This window comes from Lepidochelys kempii, chromosome 8 (genome assembly GCF_965140285.1).
Source record: "Lepidochelys kempii isolate rLepKem1 chromosome 8, rLepKem1.hap1, whole genome shotgun sequence".
NCBI classification, from domain to species: Eukaryota; Metazoa; Chordata; order Testudines; family Cheloniidae; genus Lepidochelys; species Lepidochelys kempii.
In genome coordinates this window covers 101775227-101794429 of record NC_136387.1, presented here as the reverse complement: position 1 = coordinate 101794429, position 19203 = coordinate 101775227, and the positions used below count along the sequence as shown (strand labels likewise).

The window sequence follows — 19203 nt, the reverse complement described above, 5'->3', positions numbered from 1 at the left end:
ATTCTACCACCTCCCTAGGTAACGCATTCCAGTGTTTCACCACCCTCTTAGTGAAAAAGTTTTTCCTAATATCCAATCTAAACCTCCCCCACTGCAACTTGAGACCATTACTCCTCGTTCTGTCATCTGCTACCATTGAGAACAGTCTAGAGCCATCCTCTTTGGAACCCCCTTTCAGGTAGTTGAAAGCAGCTATCAAATCCCCCCTCATTCTTCTCTTCTGCAGGCTAAACAATCCCAGCTCCCTCAGCCTCTCCTCATAACTCATGTGTTCCAGTCCCCTAATCATTTTTGTTGCCCTTCGCTGGACTCTCTCCAATTTATCCACATCCTTCTTGAAGTGTGGGGCCCAAAACTGGACACAGTACTCCAGATGAGGCCTCACCAATGTCAAATAGAGGGGAACGATCATGTCCCTCACTCACTAGGGCCCAGGGCAGAAGGCTGAAGCCCCATTGCATGGGGCCGAAGTCTGGGCCCTGAGCCCCGTCACCCGGAGCTGAAGCCAAAGCCTGAGCAACTGATCTTTGTGGCGGCCCCTGTGATGTAGGGCCCCAAGTAAGTGCCTTGCTTGCTACCCCCTAACGCCAGCCCTGGCTTTTATATGCAGAAAACCAGTTATGACACATGTGGGCTGTGGAGTTTTTATAGTGTGAGTGGGGGGGCCTCAGAAAGAAAAAGGTTAAGAACCCCTGCTATATACCTCAGAGGAAAGCGAATCCTCTTCAAATTATGCACTGCTGTACTATGCAAGGAGAGATGGTTTTAATGGGATATTTCCTCTAAACTAATTAATGTTCCACTTATTCAGGGTCCTGTCTATCCCCTAGATTCTACAGTTTGTGGGACTTGCCATAGAGCCCAACTCCTGCTTCAAGATTGTGCTCTAGCAGTTGAGCTTTTGTTTTAAAATTATCTTTCTAGATATAAAAAAAGTCTTCAGCATGTTGACAAAGTCTAAACCAATGCAGCTGGCATCTTCTTGAGTTTTCAGTGGGAAATACTGAACAAAAAAAAAATAGCTTAAAGAGGTATGAATGGCCTCATCGATGTTAACTCTGCAACCTAGCAAAGACAGCTTAAGAACATTAACCATGTTTTTATTTGAGCAAAAACATCCAGATAGCTAGTGAGATTTACCTGGTTGTAAAGGTTTGTACAATCAAAAAGGTTCTGAAGTGGTTTCAAAATATGTAGGCAATGGGGAAAAAGGTCTTAAGAGCCAGCAAATATTCTTGTTGATCATTAAACTATCCACTTTGACAAGACAACTGCTCATAACATGAACAGAAATATATACACCTCAAAGACCACTGGAGTCTAGCTGATGCAATTAAATTTTTTGCTTTAAAATAGCTAACCCATATTCTTATTCTTCCCATTAGCCCCACTTATTGGAGTATAATGGAGGACAAGACTGTAGCTTTATTATAACAAATTGCACACAAAAAACCCCCCTGCTAGCTCTAAAAAATACCAACCACATCCAGCAGGGCCAAAGGTCATGAGAGAGGTGCTTACCTCTAGAGGGCAGAGGCAGAAGGCTACAGCTGGAAAGTGTATCTGATCTCTTGGGTTTTATATCTCAATTTCTTCTTCTGTGCAACCACGAGGCCATCTATTCATTGCCCTAGGGCACAATGCAGGACTCAGAGCATAGTCTCAGTACTTTCTCCAGTTCTAATTATCACAGGGTCCCAGAGCTTGGGCTCCAGCCAGAGCCCAGAAGCCCACACAGCAATGAAACAGTTCGAGCCAGCTGGCACAGGCCAGATGCAGCTGTCTAGTTGTTGTGTAGACACACCCTCCATGGACAGCTTGATGTTAACAAGCAGACATACTAACCTGTTGAAAGACAGCCCGCTCCCAGCTACCACCCCAATCCCCCCTCCTTCGCCCAGCTCTTAGGTTGAGGAAAGTTGGACTCTGCTGAGAAAGGTTCTGATTTCTCTGCAATACCAGTATATTCCACTACAGATAAATACTTCAATTGTAATCATGGCGAGGTGTCCAATTCCCTCATTCCAATCACTCTTTCGCTGTTTATGCACAGTGGAACAGCTTCAACAGGAGAGATCCACATCAGAATATCCCTTAACTCAGTGGTTAGAGCATGCTCCTGAGAGGTGGGAAACCCCTGTCAAATCCTGCCCCCCCTTCTGCCAGAGGGGGCAATTTGAAGCTAGGTCTCCCACATCCCAGCTGAGTGCTCTAACCATTGGGCTAAAAGTTGAGGTGTGCACCTCCTCTAGCTGTTTTGTGTAGAGCAAGACAGACACCTAATTTATTACAGCAAGAAACTGTAGGCTCCTAAGACGTCCGACTCCGGGGAGCTGGTTCCTGTTCATGGACTGCTAGCAGCAATAGGTGCCTATCTGTGAGTGGGGAGGCCTTAGCACACAGCCCTCTAATCAGTATCTCTCATTGGCTAGCTTCAGCAGCTACCCACCTAGCAAGCTGGCATTTGTGGATCTCATTCTTAGGCATCTCCCTTGATTCCTACTGAACATGACAATTAATAGCTTCTGCTCAGGGGACTCAAAAACAGCAATGCTGCAGGTCAGAATTAACAGAGCTCAGGAGGAACTGTTTTTACATGGCTGGACAGCACCTGATAAAAAGTAGGTAGAGAGGTTACCATTAAAGTCAGTACACAAAATGCCATTTTCTGTTATATTTAAGATTGTAAGTAATTTAGTAAGTGATGCTAGTGACAACAGCAAAAATACTGAACCAACCTCCCCCACCCACCAAAAAAACCCCCAACAACTAAAACCTCATTACAGAAATGGACCAAGTGAGAATGAATAATTTATTACAGATTCATGAACTCAACGAATGTATAAATCTTATAGGATTATAAAAAAAGGTTATTTCAGTAATGCACTCCAGAGCATTGATGACAGGTTAATTTACAAATTAACACAGAAGAACAAAAAGTAAACAAGTTAGTTTGCTTGTCTTTATTGAACTCAGAGTTGTTAAAAAGTTTGAACCATGTGAAACAGGATACTTGCAATGTTACTCAAGGTTAGTCACTCGTTTAACAGTTAACTGTGATTGCTAGATTGTAAGTGTTTTAACAAGGATTAACCACCACATCAAACATAAATAAGCAACAGATCAATAGGCCCGTTTTGTATCTTATGGATTTGCTTAGCCTTTTATGATTAACATGTACTTTTCAAATAAATAGAAGACACTCATTGAGAAGAAAAAAATCATTAAGTGCTAATTTTACTGATGTCCTTGTTAGGTTTTCATGATACATTTAATATCTATTATATGTGCAATTGTGGCTGAATTTTAAATAATTTTATACTAATTAAAATCAAGGTTATGCTTTTCCACATACAGTAACCTGCCACATGCTTGGGTAGACTTTAAAGTCATTAAGTTCATTCTATTTGAGTTTAAACTCCCACCCACACATTATACCCTACAGCTCAGTGTTGGCATAAATGTATAAAAATGTCAATGATGCTTAAAAAAATGCAATTGAAAAGTTAAGAAACAGGCATAGTTAAAAATATATTGGAGCACAGCTTACATCCAGACTATTCTGAATTGATTGACCTTTTGGATATTAAAGATGTATCCAAATTGTAAACAAAAAAGTACATATGTACTTTAAAAATCTGTCAGACAAATCCTGGTCAGCTGAGCACCTGGCGGACCAGAACTGTATCACATACTCAGTTTTGTTAGTCATTTGTTGCCAAGAAAGCTAAGTGACCTATAAAGGCAACATAATCATTGGCTTCTTCTAATCTTGTTCAACCTTGAGAAGGCTTCAAATCCAAGAAATGCTGGTTGCCAGCCCCCCCCCCCCCCCAAAAAAAAAAAAAAAAAGGTTCAGAACAACTTTGGCAACTGTCTGAGGTGTTTTACATCAAGAAAGGTACCAACTGAACTCATGCTGTCTGTCTGATTTAATGTCTCCAGGGTGGGAGTTTGTAGATTTTCAGGGAAGAGACGAACATTTCTTAGGTTCTCCCTGTCCGGTTGCTGAGTGAACTCTACTTTCCCAGCTACAAGTTTGGGTTTTGGCTTTAAATCCTTCAGAATCTGCTGTGAGTTCTCATGAGGTTGATGTAGTATTTTTGGAGGAAAGACCTCATTTGTAATATTTCTCAACACAGGACCATCGGATTCTGACAAAGAATAACTTCCAGTTGACTCCTTGTAAGGTTTCTGGTTAATGGATAATTTTTCACAAACTCCTTCAGAAGATTCTTTCCCGAAGTTAAAGCCCTCTGACATTGGCTTAAAGTTAGTCTCTAACACATCTTCACACTTGCCAATACTAGAGATGCTGCAGTTCTGAGTTTGCAGCTCCTCTTCATCTTCACTATTGTCACTACTTTGTAGGAGCCCATATCTTTTCATATACTTCTTGGTTGCAAAGGACATATTGTTTGGTGAAATTAAGCTAAGACCCATCATGCTCTTGTCCATGTTTGTATGCAAGAGGTTTTGGAAAGATGAATCTTCAGGGGTTTTTTCACTTGCGTGACTGAGAGAAAGCTGCGTCAGTTGACTTTCACTTAGATATTTGAGTGCTATTGCATTTGCTTCCATACTCAGATCAACTCCATTGGGAGTTAACCCACTCATGCCGACATTAACAAATGACATGTAGTTTAGTCCAGGGACCACTGCTTCAGGATTTATGCAGGCCAATACGCTAAAACACAAAGCACCGAAAATTAAGTTAATTTAGCTTTATACCGTGTGAATGTTCCATGGTCATTTCAGAATACCAACACAGTGAAGCGTATTCCCCACCTCTTAACCCACCCCAAATATCTGGCTTTTAAGCAGGCTATTTGTTCACATAATTAACACACACCTCACATAGGAAGATTGTGCGTCTTACCTAATAGTATCTGCATTACAGAAAAAGATCCACGAGTGGATTGAGAATAATCATCCCTGATCCAATGCTGATCACAACTTCGGTAGTGTCACATGGCGACAGGAAGCCTCAGGGAGGCTTTAGGGCTTTGTAAGTTAAGACCAACAGTTCAATATACCACCCAGAAACTAATTATTAATAGTTAGTTGATCTCTGCCCAGAGATGCAATGTGTCCTAGTGGTTAGAGCACTGGCCTAGGACTCAGAAGACCTCGGTTCTATTCCTAGCTTGGTCACTGACCTGCTGGGTGACCTAGGACAAGTTATAGCACTTCTGTGCCTCAGTTTCCCCACCTATAAAATGGGGATCACATTGGACTCTTTAGTGATTGCTTTGAGATCTACTGGTGAAAAGTGCTATGTGAGAGCTGGCTATTATTTATATACGGCTATGTTGCCCAATATTTTTATCCAGATGGAAGACAGCCTCTCTTGTGAGCCCAATAACTGGTTAAGGATTGCTTTTTTGTCTTCATGTCAAAATAATATCAGGCCATCTAGAGATTTTTCCAACATCCCTTTTCAGGCTTTTGGAAATGGGTAAGTTTTAAGAGACTTTTATTGTTATTCGGAAGGATATAGTTTTCAAGACCTCTTTCAGTCTGTGAAGGAAATTCACTCTTTCCTGTCCTTGTTCCCCTAAACTCTTGTAATGTCTAATTATAAAAATACACACAGTCAAGACAAGCTCCAAGATACTGGTGCTCATTACTTCATCTATTACAGGCTACATGCGTCCGATTAAGAAATCCAGTTTCCCCAATATCAAGAGACTAAAAGGCATCTACCCACGTACTCCAGCGAAAGACGGACTTGAGGAAAATTTTTGGCTCAAAAAAAAAAAAAAAAATAGACCACCAAAAAACAAGCAAGAGGGACTTTGTTCTTAGCTTGTTCCCTACTGTGTTGCAGACAATTGTGAAAGAAGGTCTCTTTGGTCAGCCACAAAGATGACAGAAGGAGGGGAGGATTTTTTTTAAGAGGTATATCAAGAAAGGAGACCTCTAGTTTGTTTTATAGTTTCACCCCTATTAGCATGTTAACAGAACATATTAATAGAACACAAGCTTGAGAGTGATGGTGGGGAAAGTTTGATACAGCCAGTAATACAGGCTGTCTTAAATTTTGGTAAAAAGCACCTGCTGCAACGCAAGTTAGAACAATTCTCAAACTTTTTCCTACTGGGGATAAGTTCTTGAGACAGACATCTCCCCCCTGCCTGCCTGATGCTATACCTCCTTTGCAGCAGCCAGAACTCTTCGTTTACATGAATCAAGAAACACGGTCTCACTAAAGATGCATCAAGATGAAAACAAAGCTTGCTTTAAGTGCAGCTGGGTTGGCTCCTTGGTAACCTTTATTTTCCCACCCTCCATTTTTAATCTATGCCCTCTCCATGGGTTCAGGCCTGGACCTCTTCTCATTGCCTCCAGTTCCCCACTGCTCTAAGCTCTCCACGTCTCTTTATTGATTGGTTCTGTCCTCATCTCATGTGTTTGCTGTCCCTCCAGTTTTGGTCTCATGCACAAGTCTGATGACAACTAAACTTACACCAGTGAAACACAAGACAAAGAAGGGCTCGAAACAGCCAGACAGCATACAGAGATGCTTGATTTTATTTTAAAAGTTTCATTGGTTAAGAAAGCCTCTAGCAGTCCTCAGAGTTTTGCACTGGGATACACCTAGCAGCAAACACCACTCCTTAAAGAACAATATGGCTGTTTAACCTGTGAGAGCAGGAACTCCATGGTTTAGCTAGATGCACTCCCCAACGCAAGTTTGAGAACTGCCTTTAATTTTTCTTATTTTTAAAAATAAAGAAAAGAAAAAGGACTATCCTGTATCTAGTGCCTGTGTACATATCTGGATGGAGTCCAGCCTTTCCCATCATTCTCTTCTAACAGCCTTAGTAGTGCCTAGCATGAACTAGACTGAAAAGATCAGACTAAGCGTGTGTTCCCTGTGGACAAGTATCAAAAACGTGGTCCTGGAGGTGATGCATTAGGCCCTTTCTGCATCACTTCTTGCCCACTTTTGGTCCCTATTAGTCTTTCTATCTGAAAGAGAACGAGCAGTGAAGGCTAACACTTTACCTGGCATTCTCTACTTTGTGTGCATTTTTCTTCATTTTGTCAGGAGATTCAATTTTCACTCCAAGGTTCCTTAATTGCTTAAGGGTTGCACTAATCACGCAATCTTTATCTGTCAGGCCTGGGTCAGATACTGAACTCCTTTCTTTTGGGTTATTTATATTCCGACATGTGGTACCATCATTGCCGACCATTGTTTGTTTTGTAGATGGATAACCACTTTCTTCAGAGGGTGACTTTAAGAAGTGATTTACTTGACCCTACATAGGGAAAAAAGCATAAGCACATGTGGACCAACTAGTCAAAGTCACAGGAACTTAACACAAAACAGGATTCTGTAGTAAACTCCTTTGTCATCTATGGCATATTTACTCCAAATCAAACTATCTTACAGCTAGATATGAAAAACTTATTCTGACAAACAAACCAAGTTAACTCTTGGTATCACTAAACGTTGTGTATTACTTGTTGTGCAAAAATAAAATACAACATTTATGCATAGAAGGGAGTGAATGGCAGAATGAGTATTTAAACCTCCACGAAAAGGAAGTCACAAGCTTGCCTCTCTTTTGCACCACAGAAAACATGGAGAAGAGCTGAGATGCATGTGACAACCATACACAGTTTCAGCCATGTGAAAGCCAAAGTAGTGTATTGCACGGAGCCTATTCTGGTTATGAGAAATACTATGAAGGACAACGAGGAGTCCTTGTGGCACCTTAGAGGCTAACAAATTTATTTGGGCATAAGCTTTCATGGGCTAGAACCCACTTCATCAGATGTATGGAGTGCTATTTTCCACTCCATGCATCTGATGAAGTGGGTTCTAGCCCATGAAAGCTTATGCCCAAATAAATTTGTTAGCCTCTAAGGTGCCACAAGGACTCCTCGTTGTTTTTGCTGATACAGACTAACACAGCTACCACTCTGAAACCTGTCACTCTGAATGACAAGTGGCAAATAATTGTAAGATATGAAAGACTGCCAGATATTAAAGTGTTTGTTTTAAAATGCTGTTACCAATATGTCCTGGTAAAACTTTTGATCATCGGATGGGTGGCTAGGCAGTGATGGACCAGCATGCTCAGTTTTTGGTTCATTTGGTGCCACCATGTGGTTGTTAGCCCCTTCTGTGGGTCCTGTCTGTAAATACATGCTAGCGCTTTCTTCCAACAGTGAATTCGGAACACATGTTGGGGAAACTGGCTCATTTCTGAAGGAGACAGAACAATGAGTTAATACACCATTTATTTTTTACCTTGTTTGAAAGTAATTTATGAATCTAAATCTTGGAAAATTGTATCTCTCAATTTCTCTTAATGTTCTCCAAGATGTTGAAAGATTGGAGTAGGTGCAGTAAAGAGCTACAAAAATGATTCAGAGAGGCTGCAGGAGCTCAGTTTAGCTGGTCAAAAAGAACATCAAGAGCTGACTTGATTACAGTATACAAGTACCTTCATAAGGAGGGATATACTGGTTACTAATCTACCAAAAAGAAGAAGAGCACAAGAACCAACAGATAGAAAGTAAAGCAAGACAACTTAAAACTGAAAATGAAGGCACAATTTCTTTAAACAGCGAAGGTGATTAACAATTTGAACAAGACACCAAGGGAAGTGGTGGTTTCTTTGTCTCTTGAAGTCTTTACTCCTGGGGGAATTCTGCCCCCCAAATTAAAAATTCTGCACATATTTTAAAATTCTGCAAAATTCCACATATTTTATTTGTCAAAACACCACAATATAAATCATGCTGGTTTCAATTATTTTGGTAATTTATTTAAACTACAATACAATAGATGGAGAATGGGAGCTGGCCTAACAGTAACGTAGCTAGGTTTGACACTTTATTTCTAGTTATTAATCAACAAATATATGCAGCCATATGCTCTGTGTTACATCATAAGCAACTAAAGAGCAAGTGAAGGCTGGGGAATGAAACTCACAATTTATATTGGCTACTGAGCCGCTCCAGAAAGGTCAGTAGCAAAGAGTTCATGGAGCACATTTTGATAGGAATGTTCAGTACAAAAATTTAGACCAGGTCTAATCACAAAAGCACCATAAGCATTTATAAGGCCACTGTCCTTTACATTGCCAGAGTGATGTAAAGGAGCCTTAAAACTTTTACACCTGTTTTATACTCCCGTGGGGAATTCACAAAGAAAATGGGAACAATTCACTAAGCAGGCAGGCTGCTACATTCTGTTCTGCCTGACGGGACAGAGCCTGCCCCACTCCTCAGAAACACCCCAAAGCCCTGCCTCTCCACACCAAATACGCTTCAATAATGAGCAAGAGGGACAGAGTCTCTCTCTCACGACTTCCCAGCCTTCCTCTCCCCGGCAGTGATTTATGTCTCTACCGGCTGCTCCAGGCACCTGAACTGACCTGCCTGCAATGCCAGGGAGGGGAACGTGGCCTACTCTTGCGGCTTCCCTTTGCTTCCCTGTCAGAAGCCATTTTTCTCCGGAGAAGCAAAGATAGCTGCGGGGGACACGAATTCTGTGCACGCGCAGTGATGAAGGATTCCCTCAGGAGTAAGTCTTCAAAACAAGACTGAATGCTTGTCTGATATACTTTCATTAGGACGACATTGTGTTGCCTGTGTTACACAGGAGGTCAGACTAGATGAACGAATGATGTCCCCTCTGGCCTTAATCTGTTTCACCTGCTGCATCAGCGTTTTCAAACCATCAGCAATTTTTTGCTTCTTCAAAGCCCTTGGGACTTTTTTGTTTTGCTTTTTAGTTCAACATGAAGTCATTTTAACACTAATATTAGTAATAAGAATTGTTACTATGTTTTACTGTAAACACATACCGATATTTTCACATACTATAGTTTTAAAGAAAATATCAACCTGGGCTGAATGGATGTCATGTTCACAGTGCTATGCACTCAGCTGGTTTCTACCATAAGATAAGTGAAGTCCAGACTGAAAAATTTCACTGTTACTGACATGAATAGGAGCTTCAGGAAAGAATCTGATTCCAAGTCTTCACACATCAGAAAGGCAGATATGCCAGAGTGAACTATCACAGGGCATGGGGAAACTACTGTATCTGGGTGTTATCTACAAACGTGTAACAGTTGAGGCTAGAAGGAACGATAATGCTGGGGTTCCAGATAGATCTCTGTGTGACCCCCAGAAACAAACATGAACGATAGCGAAAATATCGGAACCCAAACCAATCAACAGTGCATGTTGAAAGAGATAAGATTTAAATCATGTGCTGTGCCAGATAGTCAATGCAGGTTATCAATTACTGCAAGGAGAAGCAATTCATTATCCCCAGCAAAAACAAACAGGTAAAACCCAGTGCTACTGTGCATTCTTCCTATGAAGAATTCATCAAAGTACTTCACGTGTATAAAGCCAAGTTAGAGTTCTCTCTAAAACAAGCCATGTTAGAAAAGGACTGATTGAACCAATGCTCACATTTAACTAAAACTACATGCATATACTACTTCCCTAATTCTAATTCAGAGCCCCAAGTTAGTTTTAAATGTAAAGAAATCCATAGTTTATCAATTTAATGACTACTCTTTTTCTAGTATGACTATTTTTAGTCATCTAATTTAATCTGACCTGAATGGTCTCTCTTCACTTAGCTTTTTACATCTGTGAAATGTACTGGATCAGAATTTTATATTTATGTAGCTATCTGAAAATGAAAACACTTGATTCTTTATCAAGGGAAAAGACTGAGAATATCTATGCATGGAAAACTAATCTCATTCTAATACAAGAAGCGCTTTGAGTTAAATTTTCTTAACATCATTGTAAAATTGTGAATGGAGGTTTAAAAGTAATCAAAATGGCTTATTCTGGTGCCACATTAATAGATTCTATATTTTGACTTAGTACAGTGAGAACACAAGGGAAAAAAAGAAAGTCAGTAATTAGGTGTGAAACATAGAAGAATCCAGGGAGATACTCAGGTCATATGACCTTCAACCCTTTAGTCCTGGGGATAAATCAGCCCCAGAGAACCATAAGCAATTTTAACGCTGGCAGCGCAGAGCTCATGTAGGAAAATGATAAGCAAGTATAGCAGTGTTTCCCCTGGTGATTTAAGGGGAGGATCTTGGAAGATCTCTGCAATTTTTAAAAAAAAGTTACCTAAAGGGATTTTGCTGCCACCAGCGGTGCCTGACTGCCAAGGGCAACTATATTTGGTACGCCTGCACAAATGATTTTGTAGACAGGGGATTAAAGGCAAAAGGAGGAAGGAATTATACACAACATTTAATTAAGTCAGATGCCAACTGACGAAGTTCTGTAAGAAAGTCAGTCGCTTCTACATGACGTTACTTTAAACAGTAAACAAGTACTATCAACCCACAAACAAGATTTTTCAAATCAAATATTTACCTGAGTCCAGTCTGGTTAGTTCCTTCTTCTACAAGATGGCTACTTTCTACAAAGCTGGGTATGTCAACAGCCTTTAATGAGGAGGCAATACTTGTATCTTGCTCAGTGTTCATAGAAATGCTTATATCTTCTTTAGATATTTCAGTGTCCTCTTGTTTAACTGGACACACAGAGTCGTCTTGCTTTTCACGTGGTGCGTTCCAAAATAAGCTAGCACCTAGCAGAAGAAAATTAATGCAGATTGTGATTTTAACAGTTTTGAAAAGGTCATTTGGTTTTCAAATACATTTATTCTCTACAGTTACAGAAATTAAAGCCATTGCTGTGTTTGGTTTTATTTTCTCTAGTTTTATTTTGCTTTTGGTTTTAAAATGACAAGTTCTAAAACACTGTTCGGAAAAAAAAATCTGAGAAACTTGCCTTTAGTTAATGAAATAACTGCCAAAATTAACATTGTTACTTTATGTACAATAGCAAATAATGCTGTGTTTTATTTAACAAACAAAATGACTAGATAGAGGTATACAAGACTAATTATATTCCTAAATTCATTTTGAAGAAAGGGATGTGCCCATCTCCCCCTCCAAACCAGCCACAACCTTGTAATAAAGGTTAATAGGACCAGATACATTAGTTTATGGCCTACTGGCTTCAGTTGTGTGACTCTGACATTAAAGGGAGTTAATTTTCCCCCAAAGATAGATATGACATCAGTACTTAGCATATAGTATTGGAGAAAAATGGAGAACCTTAAAGTTGTCCTGGATAAATATTTGATAGTACGCCATACAGCATTCAAACTATTACACCTAAAGCAAGAGTAGGTACATGTATAGAAAAAGGGACCAAAGTTTTTGTGACCGAGTCACGGGTTGAACGCATAGCCTTCATTCCCTTGTCAAGGACAACTCCTGTCTGACCTTGCATGACAATTCCCAAAGGACAGGCCTGATTTTCTGAGGTGCTTAGCCTCTAACAACGGATTGACTATGACTAGATGGGTGGGTGCTCAGCACTTCTGAAAATCAGGCCCAAGAGAGAAGTCTAAGCAATATTAAGAACAGGTTTATATCATTGTCATTCTGAAGAGGAATTTAAAAAAAAAAAGGGGGTTACCTGTGCTTACAGCAATGCTCACACTTTTTCTCATGTGTAAACCTTGGGAAGACTGTGTTTCCATGGCAACAAATTCCAACTGCTTCTCAGACGGTAGGGCATTGTTACCTATAGTCGTTTTCGTAGAACAAGGCTGAAGAGTTTGTGCTTCCAACAAACGCTGGATCTGGAACAGTTATCAGGAGAGTATCACTTGCATGGCAAGTATAATAAACTCAGGACACTAGCTGACAGTGAGTTACCATACTAGACTTTCATTTTTGAAGATCTGGATTCAAATTCTGATTATGTTGCAATACAAGACAAATTTAATGGTATTTTAATTACCATCAGAGAGTTTGGCATGATTTAAAGAGTCTGTTTTCAGCTTGGAATAGCAGGCAAATGAAGGTCATGCTGGAAGAACTACACCAAAAAGCTTTCATGCACCTATTTCCACTATCCCTTTGGTGCACCTCCCCCCTTTCCTGGAGAAAAACATTGTTTAGGTTGCAAAGCTAAGTACATGAAAGCTTGGAAAGGCCAGATTTACCCCCTTCTGCATCCATCCTGTTCACTGAAGGAGGCCGGGGTACTGTGGAAAAACAGTACATGATCATGTAATTAAATACGGTGTCATAATGCATATGCATAATGGGGCAGACTTAAGGTTTCACGGGCAACCAAAAATCTAGCATCAACCTTGGAGGGCTTACCTTTGCAACCTAAATAATATTATTTCAATGTCATTTCCTAGTTTTTTCTTAAAACAGACAAAAAACAGATAAGTTCTGTTATTGCTACAGTCCTTCCACTTTCCTCTTGCATCATCTATTGGGTTTGAACCCTGAAGCTTCAATTTGACACTTGAACTACACTAGCTCGCAGAAGGAGAAGGCTATCATCCTGGAGGCCAGGCTGAGGGAGAGAATGGGCCATTGGTCCCTCATGCTGAGTCCATGGTGGGGGAAAGGGGTGTAATCAGGAGGTGGAGGAGGAAGGGAACCTGGCTTGGCTCCACCTTCTATTACTACAACTGCTCCGGAAGCAGCCTGGCTCTTTAGAATGATCTTGTTCAGCTACCATTTTGGGAGGCTGACAATTTTCCAGAGGAATGCAAGTGACAGAAGGGAAATGACCACTTAATTTATCCTGAATGGAATTCCATAGGACAACCAAAAGAAAAGCACAAGTCCAACCACAGTGCTTTGACCCTGCTGAATTTCAATGGCATGTTGCAAACAATGGAGATATTCATGCTTCTCAAAAAAAGGTCACACAAGTCTGTTGTAAGCTATTAAGTTATGGTAGATGAAAACACATTAGATTGCACTGTGCTTTCACCATATATTTATATTAATTCCAAACTAGTTCATGGCTCATTAAACTGTGCAGTTAGCTGTCTCTACCCACCCAGAAAGTAATATCCTAGGAATACTAAACAGATTGCTGAAAGCAGAGCAAATATTTACCTGCGTTACTTGACTGTAATTCCAAAATAATTGAATGAGAAAAATCAAATCACTTTCAATTTTCTTTAACGGAGACCAATCATCAGCAGAGCTGCCTACTTAGAGAATTGGGTCCCAATTTGACAGGATCCCTTCTTCCAACCAAAAAGATAGCTATAACCAAGTTATTTCATTAGGGTTATTTTTAGAAAATATTTACCAGAGAGTGTATTTATCAGTAAGAGGGCAGAGGAGAAAACCTCCCAAACAAACCTGAGCTTGAAGTAATTTCAGTTGCCTGTCCTGTTCTGTAAGAATCCTGTAAGCATCTGGAGATAATCCCATCATTCCATTATCTGATCCCATTTTGGGGGCAGGTGCATATGTGCATGCTGAATGTGCTGCACCAGACTGAAGATGGCAAGGGCTTGGATGTGAAGCAAGTCTTGATCCAGGTGATAAGCTGCTACCAAGGGGAGAACAATTCCCCATTTTCCCATTGTACCCATGAGTTACAGAACTAGTTGGGGTATGTATTGGACTACAGCAAATATTTGGACAAGTGACATTTTGATGGAAAACTGAATATGTGCTCTCTTGAGGAACATCAGATTGGATTTCCGCATGATTGGTGCCCATTTTAACCAGTCCTTGCCAACCATTTGTTGAACTGTATTGGATATGTCCATGAAGCTGACAACTACAGACACTAGCAGGACAGCAAGATGGCACTTGAGGGACAGGCACCTGCAGTTCTGTTGGTCTTCTTGAGTTCTGGGGTGAAAAAGCAAAGTTGTACTGGAGAGGCTGTGTGGCACCAGGAGGCTGCTTGGAATTAGATGTTGAGGGTCTCCTTGCTGGAGGTTCCCCTTTTCTTTGTGTGGCTCCATCAGGACTAGATACAAGTCTTTCAGATGACATCCTGGGTTGATGCACAGACGTATCAGGAGAGGGCCCACTGCGAGGTGTTGAAGGGGAAGGGGATGATGAAGAGGAAGAAGATCCAGAACTCTTTCTTGTTTGAAGGCCAACTCTCCTACAATTAGACTGTTGCTGTAGTGGCAGCTGCTTTCCTCTGCTAGGTTTTAAAGTTGGAATGATCTGGTTTAATTGGCTCGGTAACCTTCTCAATGAAGAATGTCTAGTGTGGGTGCTGAAGCTTTGTTTATGGCTATCAGAGCATTGATTTTGGTATAATGGTCCTGTTGAATAGGTCTTTTTTTTATTAGGCTGAGGTACCAGCAGTGGTTGATTTTTGTTATTCATGGTCTCCATAGGCTGAGACATTGGTTTCGGTTCTATGAAACTGCCATCAAAGACAAGGGAGAGTTCAGGAACTGAAGGATGGATCTTAGTAACCTGGATAGGAGACAGTTATAAGAGCGAAGTCAAGCTAGCTTAGGAACCATCATGTCACCTTATCTGATCTACATGAAGCACAACTTCTCTGCCACTCCTAGCCAAAATAAATATGGAACAGATAAAAATGTTGCTTTTGGTCAATAAGACTTCTTCCCCACCCGCTCAAGGTATTATTAACATACGCAATAGGGAGCCAAGAGTGGGAAGATAGGAATCATGTAAAAGCCCTGTTTTGAGGCAAAATTTCAGCCATTATGGAGGCCCGGATGTTGTGTCTAACAGAGTCAGTGTGTTACTCCGGGGGCTGGGTGTTTGGGAGAGAAACAGCTGCAAGACTGCTCAAGTAGCGCGGTCCTTCCCTTTCAGGATGGAGTGTGCCCTTCACAGTATTCCCAGCCCAGGCAGCTAAAAAATCCCTAGAGTGGGGAATTTAAGTAAGTGTACTTAAGTCTAGAATGACTAGGTATTTCCTGATTTCTGGGTATTTCTTTAAGTTTATAAAATGCACCTATTCAAAAGCTTTAGGAACACAGAATAGAATTCAGAACAAACAAACAATCCTGTTAACAGGGGATGACTAAGGGGAGCGTTATATCTTCCCACCCAGAAATGTACTGTTTAGTCAGTTTTTCTGCTGCCTCTCCCCTTGCCAAAGAGGAGAAGATACTGCTGTTCCCTAACAACTCTAGGGCAAATATGGTTCAGCTGGCTTTATCCTGTAGGTTATAAGACTGCAGGTTCAAGCCTAACACTAGAGTTTCTAGTTTCTATTCACGAGTGCTAATGCATTTTACAGTTTTTCATCAGAAGGAACTTTATTACCAGCAATAAGGATTAGACTGAATTTGGAGTCAAGATTCTTGGGTCCTCCAGTTCTGCTACCAAGTAGAAAGCTTAGAAAAAAAACCTCATGTCTACCTCCCCAAAAGGTGTGGTGAAACTTTGTTTATCAAAGCATTTTGAGATCAGATACCAAGGCCAGAAGGTAACATTGCGATCATCTAGTCTGACGTGTATAACAGGCCATAGAACTTCCCCAAAATAATTCCTAGAGCACATCTGTTTACCCTTTTAAAAAAATTGTACAACATTAGCTTTCCTCCAGAACTTCCCCCAGTGCTCCAAGACTTATTGAAAATCAACATTAATGGTCCAGCGAGCTCCTCAGTTTGCCTCCAACAGTTTTAAAAGAGCTGGTTATCTGGACTTGCCGATTTAAAATATCTAACTTTAGCTTCTTTAACCTCCAGAGCTACTAGTGGAATGGAAAGTGCATTACCACAATAGGATGAGATGATATCATCTGTTTTCCCTCCCAAACACAGAACAGAAACATTTATTGAACACGTCTGCCTTTTTTGCATTGTTATAGAGAATTCTACCATTTCTATCTAGTAATGGTACAATACCATTGTCGGGATTCTTTTGTATATTTAAAAAAAACAAAAAAACCACACACAAAAACCCCTCTTTACTATTCTTAACTCTGCTGGCCATAAATTTCTCCTGGTCTCCCTTTGTTTCCCTTATTTTCTCCAATTCCTAACTTTGGATTTATATTCATAACTATCAACTTCCCCTTTCTTCAATTATTTTTCAGTTATCTTCATTCTCCTTTAAATCAGGTTGGTTTTTGAAACAGAGTGGTCTTCTTCCTCATTTGTGTGATCGTGACTTTTGGGGCATCTTGTAAGATGTTCTTACATGATTCTCAATTACTATTCACATTTTTCTGATTAAGTTTTTTCTCCAGCTGATCTGGCTCATAATTGTTTTCAGCTTTGTGAAACTGTCGCTAGTAACAGGTTTCAGAGTAACAGCCGTGTTAGTCTGTATTCGCAAAAAGAAAAGGAGGACTTGTGGCACCTTAGAGACTAACCAATTTATTTGAGCATGAGCTTTCGTGAGCTACAGCTCACTTCATCGGATGCATACCGTGGAAACTGCATATATATACACAGAGAATATGAAACAATACCTCCTCCCACCCCACTGTCCTGCTGGTAATAGCTTATCTAAAGTGATCATCAGGTGGGCCATTTCCAGCACAAATCCAGGTTCTCTCACCCTCCACCCCCCCACACAAATTCACTCTCCTGCTGGTGATAGCCCATCCAAAGTGACAACTCTTTACACAATGTGCATGATAATCAAGTTGGGCTATTTCCTGCACAAATCCAGGTTCTCTCACATCCCCCCAACCCCCATACACACACACACTCACTCTCCTGCTGGTAATAGCTCATCCAAACTGACCACTCTCCAAGTTTAAATCCAAGTTAAACCAGAACATCTGGGGGAGGGAGGTAGGAAAAAACAAGAGGAAACAGGCTACCTTGCATAATGGCTTAGCCACTCCCAGTCTCTATTTAAGCCTAAATTAATAGTATCCAATTTGCAAATGAATTCCAATTCAGCAGTTTCTCGCTGGAGTCTGGATTTGAAGTTTTTTTGTTTAAGATAGCGACCTTCATGTCTGTGATTGCGTGACCAGAGAGATTGAAGTGTTCTCCGACTGGTTTATGAATGTTATAATTCTTGACATCTGATTTGTGTCCATTTATTCTTTTACGTAGAGAAATAAAATAATAAAATAAAAGAATAAATAAAATAAAAGAAATAAAAGAATAAATGGACACAAATCAGATGTCAAGAATTATAACATTCATAAACCAGTCGGAGAACACTTCAATCTCTCTGGTCACGCAATCACAGACATGAAGGTCGCTATCTTAAACAAAAAAACTTCAAATCCAGACTCCAGCGAGAAACTGCTGAATTGGAATTCATTTGCAAATTGGATACTATTAATTTAGGCTTAAATAGAGACTGGGAGTGGCTAAGCCATTATGCAAGGTAGCCTGTTTCCTCTTGTTTTTTCCTACCTCCCTCCCCCAGATGTTCTGGTTTAACTTGGATTTAAACTTGGAGAGTGGTCAGTTTGGATGAGCTATTACCAGCAGGAGAGTGAGTGTGTGTGTGTATGGGGGTTGGGGGGATGTGAGAGAACCTGGATTTGTGCAGGAAATAGCCCAACTTGATTATCATGCACATTGTGTAAAGAGTTGTCACTTTGGATGGGCTATCACCAGCAGGAGAGTGAATTTGTGTGGGGGGGTGGAGGGTGAGAGAACCTGGATTTGTGCTGGAAATGGCCCACCTGATGATCACTTTAGATAAGCTATTACCAGCAGGACAGTGGGGTGGGAGGAGGTATTGTTTCATATTCTCTGTGTATATATAAAGTCTGCTGCAGTTTCCACGGTATGCATCCGATGAAGTGAGCTGTAGCTCACGAAAGCTCATGCTCAAATAAATTGGTTAGTCTCTAAGGTGCCACAAGTACTCCTTTTCTTTTTGTCCCTAGTAAAGTACCAAGTTTATATATCACTGGTCTGGACGTGATCGCATTTGTATGGTACAAGTAGAATAAAGTCATGATCACTTAAACCAAATCTATCATTAATTTTTAGTTCTCTGATCACTTCCTCTTTATCTGTTAGAAGTATAATACATCTGTCAAATACAGAATTCCCCTACCACACTTTTTGAGTTAGGAAATAGTCATCTATAGTGTTTATAAATTCCCAGGATGAGAGGCAGTATAGAAAAACTGAAGTTACCTGTTGACTCACTGGATGAGGACTTGGAATTGGTCTTGGAGATAAATCTTCATCTTCCACACCTGAGTCATGATCACTTACTGACAATTTGCTGGGGGAGGAGCCTTGAGGAGAACTAAAAAAAAACCAGACCTTTTAGTAACTTTTCTATTTTAGAATGATACGCTTGACAGAGTGCATTAATCCTAACAACATTATCTATTTCTCACTTGTGGTCCATACCAGGAGATCTACAGAGCAGTACTGTTACCAGTTTGGAAGAACCACTGATAAACATCTCTCTCCTG

At 40.5% G+C, this 19203-nt stretch overlaps 1 protein-coding gene across 7 annotated transcripts in view; it reads right to left on the bottom strand.

Moving 5' to 3' along the window:
* Positions 1-2948: 2948 nt before the first annotated feature.
* STIL (STIL centriolar assembly protein) overlaps positions 2949-19203 on the bottom strand; it is a 39638-nt gene continuing 23383 nt past the window's right edge. For all 7 annotated transcript variants that reach the window (XM_073357784.2, XM_073357781.2, XM_073357787.2 and 4 more), the window contains 7 exons: positions 18917-19031; positions 14205-15290; positions 12502-12667; positions 11386-11602; positions 8029-8221; positions 7012-7268; positions 2949-4687 (listed from right to left, as the gene is read on the bottom strand). In XM_073357784.2, the coding sequence (XP_073213885.2) occupies positions 3856-4687; positions 7012-7268; positions 8029-8221; positions 11386-11602; positions 12502-12667; positions 14205-15290; positions 18917-19031 (2866 nt within the window). In that variant the 3' untranslated portion in view covers positions 2949-3855. The remainder of the gene's footprint in view (positions 4688-7011; positions 7269-8028; positions 8222-11385; positions 11603-12501; positions 12668-14204; positions 15291-18916; positions 19032-19203) is intronic.